Genomic DNA, 9,507 nt, shown 5'->3' with positions numbered 1-9,507 from the left:
AACAAACATCAACAGCGGGCGAGGCCGCCATGTTGTATCGCTCTCATTAATTTTTGCGCAGAGGCGTCGCGGGATTTTTTCCCCGTCCGCACGCTCAAGGTTGAGGTGCCCGGGCAGCAGACCCCCATCCCTCCCTTCTTCCCCCCTCCTTTACCCGTCGATCGCATCTCCGTGGCTCTCCTCTCCTCCGTCTCTCTTCTCCGCGCCTATATCTTTACAGCCGCGCTCTGGGATGACAGGATCAATTTCGAGCATATACTCGCGAATACGAGTTGTCTTCGATATTTAGATTTCACTTAGCAGCTTTCCAGCGTTACTAGAACGCGTTCGAACAGCTCGCTCTTTACATTGATAATCAGAAATGGAACGCTTTATGGAGTCCGATATTATGATGTACCGATTGAAATTAGCCGCAAGCTGAATGATAATTAGCGGGTAATTAGAGCGATGAAAACTTTCTAAAAGATGGTTGCGCAATAACGGAGCATCGATTTTTTTGCTTTAGCAATAGATAGATTTCATATTAGTATAATACAATATTTTCGCATGAAAAAGAAGCGAAAAATCTAGATAGAACACAAGTCATAATGATATTATAAAGACGTCATTATGATCTTATCATAAATTATTATAAATTAACTTATAATGACAAATTAAATCTTAGGAGGATTATATATCTTGAAACGAAGTGAAAATTACAAGAGTGAGTAAATGTACTGGAATATTTATAATTTCTTTGGTCAACATTTATGCCCGTTTCAACGTAGATTAACTTAAATTCATCTTTTTCTAATTCTTCTAATTAGAAAAAAATGAAGAGTTACTCTTGAATCGAGGTTAAAATTAAACTACATTGGTAGAAACAGACATTTATAACGAATTCACTGATTTTTGTAATTTCTATCTCGTTTCAAGATACACAATCGACCCCCTGATGATGTAATATGTTATCATTATGACTATCTGATGTTCGGGAATAAGTCGAAATGCGATCAACGCATAAAAATCGTAAGATCGTCCTCATGTAATTTTCAACATTTCGAAACTCGTCGAGAGAGAAAGAGATCGCGATATTTTCGTCAACGGTACTCTCTTGAATCCACCTCTGAGAGATTCCTCGGATTCAGAATTTCATTTCACTCGGAAACGGCATTTTTCTTTCTCGAAAGAATCGCAAAGAGCTTGATCTTGTTCAAGCGTGATTCCGCTCGGGAGTATATCGCAGTCGTTTTTCGATGCGTCGTAAAAACCCGATCAGGTTCAAACCTGCTTACAACGTATTCGATCCCAGCACGTTCGTGCACATTCAAGAACGTTTTGTGTCATTGACTAGCTCCGGCAGATCAAGGAGCAATGTAAAGTATCATTAAGTCGCGCAGGAATTTTCTTTCGGTACTCGATATATTTTATTTCATAGTTTTCTTTATCGTCTACTATAAATCTAGCATCTTTTTTGACATTTTCTATTAATTCTTTTTGTGACGATTCAAGCGCGATACTTTTTAAACGATAAAGATTTACATGATCATTAAAGAATAAGCTATAGCGTTCTCAGATTTTTTTAAACATGCATAAAGTATTCGGCTCAGTAGCGTGAATATTTTATCGAAATGAGAGTACCGTTAGGACTCCCGCAAACTTTCCATGAACAGTAAAATGTAACAGTAAGAAAATCAATGTTTTTTATTTGCTACTGCTTGCGTTATTACCTACTGTGATTGATCGATTTGCTTATATTTAAGTTTTACTGCTTACATTTTTCTGAGTACCATAGTTTCGGTAAAACTAATTATATTATTTGTGTTAGACTGCTTGTATTTCATGTATTTCGTAATATTGTAATCGCGATACATTAGGTAAAACTAATTATATTATTTATGTTAGACTGCTTGTGCATTTCATGTATTTTGTAATATTAAAATGTATTCTGATATTCAGATACGGCTTCAAATCAGCTGCTTAGCTGTCGTCCCGCCTATTGTTGTGTAGCTGATATCGAATGTTACTGTATTTCTATCTGTTATTTGTATTTAATGTTAACAGTTACACTCAATAAAGTTATTAAAATAAAAAATAAAAAATAATCCTGTCATGTAGAAATTATATATGTGTATAGACAATTTATTACCGAAAGACAGTAATGAATTATTTATGTAGAATATTAAAAGCACTGAACACAATAGTATTTTCAATACTTAAAATAAGTAATTAATTACTGTCTTTCGATATTAAATATAGACTAGTATTACATCTCTGTAGGACTTATATAAGTTCACTTTATGAGAAGAAGACAGAAACCATCAAAAGGAACGATACGATAGTCGTAAAAAATTAGTCAATCATGATCGAATGTAAAGAAAATAATCGATTGTGATTGATTAATTTCTTACGAATTAATTTCTTGATTATTTTTTTACGATTCTACTGCAGACATCGTATTACACCGTAGGTTTTTTTTTCTGTGGCTGAACTAGTGTACACTTTTGGAACTTAAAGAGGTAGATATACGTTTGATATTTGTCGAAAGCGAGAAAGAGAGTTCAAGAGCAGTTTAGCGCAGGAACAGAAAACAGACCATGTGAACTTTCCGTTTAGTTAACACAAACATCATTCTATCTTTCTTGACATTTAGTAAGTAACAAAAGATATAATTATTTGGTCGACTTATATTACCAAATGGAAAGCATCCTGTGTCATCTGTATCTCTTGCTAGAAAATGTACTTTGTTAGTCAAATAAAAGCTACCTTCCTTTTAGGAGATTACAGTAGACACAATAAAGTGTCATTATATTTTTATACATATTTTATAGAATGCTAAGAAGAATAAAACAACATTTGTATCGACTGCATTTCTTAAATTAAAAGTCAACGCGATGCTACAAATGTATTAAAACATTTTTTAATTGCAATTGTATATTTTAATTGTACCAATTTGTAAAATTCTTTCTACTGATTAATCTATTAAACACTTCGAAGCATTTGTAGCTTAATCGATATATCGACTATGTATAGTGAAATTTATTAAATCTTTAAGCAGTCGTCTTGTACAAACATTAGGATTTATTGAAAAGATATATATATTATATATAAATGAAAAATAATAAAATGGCGAACAATTTTTAATTAAGAACCCTCCCATCTTCCTATATTACCACCGCGGTGAACTGGCTGCGAGACAGTCACGTGGTTAAGCGCGCGCGCGAGCGCGCACGCGCGAAGAAATTCCACAATCTGGGGAACGAGCGCGTCTGCTAACGTCGACGCCGTTGCGCATGCCCGGCAATCGTCTCCCCTCCATCCGGGGGAACTCGGTCGCTGTGTCGCTACGCGCGTGGAAGTCCGGAACTCGGGCATTCTTTCTCGTGGAAAAGGTGCGTGCATGCGTGCGAGTGTACGTATGTGCATGCTTGTCGGCGACGAGATAGATGAAGCTCGCTCGGAACATGTGACGGAGCGTGCCGCGTGTGTGCGCGATCACGATTCGGCGTATCGTGCGGTATCGACGGTATCGTGCGCGCCGCCGGTATACGGAGAAGAGCGAACGAGCGTGAGGCCGAAAACGCGACGCTCGGCGGCAAGCAGCGGCAAGACAGAAGCGCAGGGACGACGGACGGACAGACGGAGGAACGAACGAACGAACGAATGAACGAACGGTAGGGCGGGCGGGTGGACAAGAAACGAACGCTCGGCCGGGTGACGGGTAGACCGATTGCACATTTGACTTTGTACGAATACACGGTTATGCACGATGCGACATACGCGCCATATCGCCATGGACGAGCGACGGCAGTGAGTGCGGTTAGCGGTAAGCGAGCGCGTCGCGCGTCTCGCGTCTCGCCGTGTGAATCGTGGTGATACGCGAGTGTCGTGAGTGCGGTGGACCGGCGGTGACGTGTGAAGTGAGGCGCAGAGGGAGAGAAGAAAAAAAAAAGAAACGGTCTCGTCGTCACCGGCAACGGCGGCGCGTCTTACATCTCGCCGTACGCGATCGGCGCCGCGTACCGTGTTGCGAAGGAGGAGAAGGTGGTGGAGAGGAGAGGCAGAATCGGCTCGTCTCGTATGTCGGTTGAACCGCCACGCGAATTCGGATCAGCCCCGATCGACATCATAGGTACGTATCGCCGAAGGCTTCACACGGGCGTACCGCGACATTCGGGAGCGAGTCGTGTGATGGGGAGAGGGACAAAGGGTACGGAAAGGAAAGGTTCAAGGCGCACCACTGATCGGAAGAGATAATGAAGTTTTTTCCGATGGTCAGATGCGGAAGCCTTGTGTCGCAGGGCCGTATCTGCTTTCTTGGCACTCCAGGCGTAATATTTTCGGAGGATTTTACGGAGTAAAGAAAATAACGAGCGTATTTGATATAATACGTGATATTTATTATTTAGAATTTTATTTTATTGACGTCCCAATTAATGTAACGCGGCGTAGATATATATAGATGTGGACTGCTAATGGACTGCATATTTTATAACAAAATTGAACCGAACATTTTCCTGGGAGTGGATCGTTTAATTTACCTTCATGTAAAATTAAAATGTTCATTAAATGTAGGCGCGATTCTTTTATTTAATTTTATATGTTCAATTTATAAACAGACGTAAAAATAAATAATTAGTATTTTAATTGCTATCACACACACACACGCGCGCACACACACACACACACCCACGTACATAATGTTAAATGTTACGTACTCATGTTTTGCCGTGCACTGTAATTAAAAATTGTAATTAAAAATTTTTTTTGAAAGAATAACTTTCTTTAAACGGCGATATTTTCTATACCTTCGATGAGCGAGCATATTATGTCGAAGTGACTTTATTAAAAGTAATATTAAAATTCTTATTTACGAGTTTATCTCTGTCAATTGAATTTTAAACTTGCACAAGTATAATTTAGTTTGTTCAAAGATTTTGATTTCGAGAGTCAAGCACATAAATTGTATAACAATTTCTAAAACTTCACGACTGAATTATTATAATATTGAACGCTGTTGTTATATCTGGCAACGCAATTGAATGCAACAGTCTGTATATGTATAATATAAAAGAGAAAAATATGCAACTAATTAAAATAAATATCAAAATTATAAACTGCAATATATAATAGAAGTTACAACATCTTATTTTCTATTTTTACTTTTTAAAATTGTCGTAGTAGCACGTGTCACTTCATTAATGAATGACGCGAATAAATTGGACGATTTATTTTGCATTTAACCGCCTTCTAAGTAATTTGTAATTCTTGTGAGAACCAAAAATGGCAATATATGTATATATTCCTTACTTACATTGATAATTCGGCACTGTTAAGAATATATGTTTACGCTTTTGATGATTACATGAATGTTGATATATCCTAATCCACTAATAGTAACAGATATAATTATATATACTAATATATATTATTGCAAAAGTGTATATCTATAACATAAATTTGGAAGCATAACTAACATTAACTACTCGAGATTGTAAAATTATTCAAATTATAATTATACAATTTAATTTATATTAAATTGTATTAATTATATTAAACAAAGTATCTTAATTTATTAAATCGATGTCTGAGTAAATTTTGGATTTCAATTTCGGGAATTGGATTAACTACAAATATATCTACTTAAATATTACGCCTATGGATAAGTACGACCCTACTTCTGAAATCGATGTATTGAAGGATCGTGAATTATCTATGAAGGATCTTTTGGAACTCTCGTAGGTGACTAACAATAAGTAAATATACTTTGACTGTGTTTCTCTCATCCCTTTCGTACAACTATTTGTTCAAATTTTGGTCCTTCTGTTTCTCTTTGACGTGTAAACACAAAAGTCCGGTATTTCCAGTTCTAGCATAATCGTACCGAGAAAACCGAAAAAACATCGAAACGGTGAAAATTCGCCGGTCCGATTCGCGGCAGCTACGACACATCTGCGCGTAGATCACGTTCAGGCTTATATTTTTTTTTTGTGGGAAATTGATCATCACGCGTGAGATACGAACAATAACTCTGTATATTCGCGAACGAGGACACGAGTCGATCTCGCATTGCATGTTGATCGGCGAAAGTCGGGAAAGAAACCTGTGTATTCGCGCGAATTGCATGCGATAGAGAAATATAGGCAGATCAATCGTTGTTTTCCAGCCGAATAAGGCTAATGTTTCATTTGTCGTGCGACAAATTTTTTAAACGTATTGATTGGCTACAAGATAAAGGATTTCTGGAAGCTTAAAAATGTCTCTATTTTGCAACCAATTAATATGCTTGAAAATTTCGTGTGACAAATGAAATGGTCTAATAATAAGTTTCTCCTTTTTTTTAGTTGAATTTCTCGCATAGTTTATCATTACTCTTTTTTTCTTTAATGTGAAAAGAAAAGAAAAGGAAAAATGAACCGTAAAGAATGAGCCTAAAGTTTCATGTCTACGACACGCTCGAAATCGCTTCGAGATCTCAAACGGAGAAAGAATTGACCAAGCACATTGGTCATGTGACCGAATTAAGATATGATTTGTTAATTCTTTAGTAATTTCTCTGTCCGAGATCTCGGAACGATTTCTAGCGTATCGTAGATATGAAGCTTTAGGCTCATTCTTTATGGTTCATCTTTTCTTTCTTTCTCTTCACATTAAAGAAAAAAAGAGTAAAGCTAAACTATGCAAGAAATTTAACTAAAAAAAAAAAACATCGTGGACACGAGACATAAGGGAATCCTAGAGTCGTCTGTGTTTTATCGATTATTCTTCAAATAAACATTTCTCTGTTTTTATAAATTTACAAATCCTTTTGTCCACAATTAAAGTTTAAACGGAAATATAGTCCGGTCGACTTTATACCAAGAACGAAGGAAGTTGGAAAATTACAGTTTTGTTATCGACATCTGGCATCAACTTGTAACAATATTTGCTTTATATATATTATATAAGTTTTATATCTTCGTATAAAGCAATTCTAGTTTGGACTAGAGATTATACGAACAAACAATATTGAGTTCTTAGACTTAGGCTTACACACCTAATATGAATGTTTTATTAGAAAATTTATACGTATGTGTGCGTATGATATTGATATAGTAATGTATAGTAATGTGTCAATGACACGTAAATCATATATGCGTAAGTTCTACTGACTCGGTAAACAATTTTAGGATATCTTTAATAATTCGTCTTCTTACAAAACTCACGCGGTCGGATACCCAGTTAAACTCCAACTAATTTCAATGTATAATTTCTTTAAGGGTCATGGCACACAAAAAAACTTAAGCAGTAAACGAATTGACTAATCACAGTAAAGACCCGTAAGGTCATAATGTAAACATTAGTAAATTCAACATGTTGATTTCCTTTCCTTATCGCTTATGTCTTTCTTAAGTTTTTCTATGTACCATGGTCCTAAGGTCAGGAGCATTGTATTGCATAACACATTACGAATAATGTATGAGAAAATGAACTAATCAAAGTTCTTCATTTCTTTCCTATTCACGAAATAAAAGATTTTGATTGGTTGATTTTCTTAAGCCTTATGCGTAATACAAGAATCTCTGTGCTCCTACCATAAGGCTTCATGCACAATTGAAAAAGTATCGGCAGTAGCAACAGAGCATAACAGATTTCAATCTATTGAACCCGAATTTTAATATACACGACTTCTGGGTTGCGTTCGGAAACATCACCTGAGTGCTCTCCCGCGTATCGTTTTATCCTTGTTGTTCACCCAACCGAATGTTAAACAAGAATAAGATGATACACTGAGACACCCGGATAATGTTTCCGAACGCAGCCCTTATAAGTTGAAATCTATCTTGTTCCCTGTTCCTGTTGCCTGTGTTAAAAAAAAAAAGCAATTTTGCAACTGTTGTAAGATTCTTTCATATAAATGATTCTAGTTAGAATCTTCCCTGTGAGCTTTCTATAATTCGTTAGGTTTAAACTTTAAGTTTAAAACGATAAGAATTATCAATAAATAAGAAATTGATCAATCACAATCGAATGTGAAAAGAATAATCGACTACGTGGTTTGCTTCCAGCAATCGACATAGGCTGTATTTCAAATTTACTGTCAGCGCTGAAAACATGCTACAGTTCAGTTTACGTGCACTATAGATTTTCAGTACAGACAGTAAATTTTTGGAACATAGTCACAGTGTGATTTTCGTTTAACGTTAGCAAATAACAAGGATATGATTCACTGTGTTACACCGTGTCATCTCTTGCTGTAAAGCACCCTGTAATTGGTTAGTTTTTCTTGCAGCTTATGACTTAAAGCTTAGGCAATGGCTTACCATGGAAAGCCCATTAACTCTTTGCCCGATCTAAATGTATAACCAATCATATATTAAGGAATCTCACAACAGTTGCAAAGCTGCTTTTTCCGCTGTCATTGACTGCTTTCAGCAGAAAAAGCAGCTTTTGCAGTCGTAAAATTCTTGAATATGATTGGTTTATACGTTTAGATTCAGTGAGAAACTAAGGGCAAGACCAATTATATTAAAGAATTTTACAATATGCAAAGCTGCTTTTTCTGCTGAACGCAGACATTGTTTGTGATTTTCAATTGTGCATTAGTCCCGAAACAGAATAGGTGCAATGTAGAGGAATTTTAATCCGTAAGATATTGGCAATCACAGTCGAACGTGAGGAGAATAATCGACTTTAACTAAAATTAATTAGTAGAATAATCGACTAACTATGATTGATTAAGTCCCTCGAAGACTCGATGATTGGTGGATGATGAATTTCTTAAGATTTAAGGCTTACTACACCTACTGTGTTTCGGGACGTTAGATTTCTTACAGCTTAAAGCTTACCGTACCTATTGTGTTTCGTGACTAAGGCTTCATTGTCAGTCCATTATATTGTTAAGTGGGAAATTATAATATATAACATTGATGTAATGTTATTAGAAAGATGTTTTACACAGCGATGTTCTATTTAGATAAGGTCGGATCTAGCGGGTCGTCGAGTTCATTTTTATTTCCAGTTATCGATAAGACGTTAGACGTTAATCAATTAGCGCGTCTTCCGTCTCACGTGATACAGATAAAACGTGGTGGACTTCCCTCTTTCTGACGTCGTCCACGGGAATGTCGGAAGCTACCGTATCTCTTCGACTCCAGTGATCTTTTTCCAATCGCGTAGTTACATTGTGCTAAATTTACAGTCGAGTACGCCAGCTTCGAGAGATCGCTATCGGTATCTTCGCGGCGAACTTCGCAACGTCGGGACGGAGCGCGCGGAGGCCGCCCGACTCCGTTTTCAAACGCGCGAAATGACATAACTTCGCGCTGTACTATGCGAGAAGTTACACATACTTGCGCGTGCGGAAAGTTTAGAGACCCCTGCGGGATACGTGTACGCCGCGCGTCACGTGACGCCGGCGGGCGGCAAGGCGAGGGAACGGGGGGAGAGAGAGGGGTGAAACTAAGACGAGTAGGCGAGTAGGGTGTTTTCCGTTGGTTCGCGTGCATGGAAACTAGGGGGTAAGCGTTCCCCACGTGCAGCGGTTCG

General features: G+C 37.3%; 1 protein-coding gene across 1 annotated transcript in view; it reads right to left on the bottom strand.

Annotated features, from left to right (window-relative positions):
• The window catches only part of LOC108766676 (uncharacterized), a 2,355-nt gene extending 1,988 nt beyond the window's left edge, over positions 1–367 (bottom strand). The window contains exon 1 of the mRNA XM_018516099.1: positions 155–367. Coding sequence (XP_018371601.1) covers positions 155–255 — 101 coding nt within the window. The 5' untranslated portion in view covers positions 256–367. The remainder of the gene's footprint in view (positions 1–154) is intronic.
• Positions 368–9,507: the final 9,140 nt, after the last annotated feature.

The sequence above is a fragment of the Trachymyrmex cornetzi genome, unplaced genomic scaffold (assembly GCF_001594075.2).
Source record: "Trachymyrmex cornetzi isolate Tcor2-1 unplaced genomic scaffold, Tcor1.1 scaffold61, whole genome shotgun sequence".
NCBI lineage: Eukaryota > Metazoa > Arthropoda > Insecta > Hymenoptera > Formicidae > Trachymyrmex > Trachymyrmex cornetzi.
This window is presented reverse-complemented; position numbering and strand designations above follow the sequence as displayed.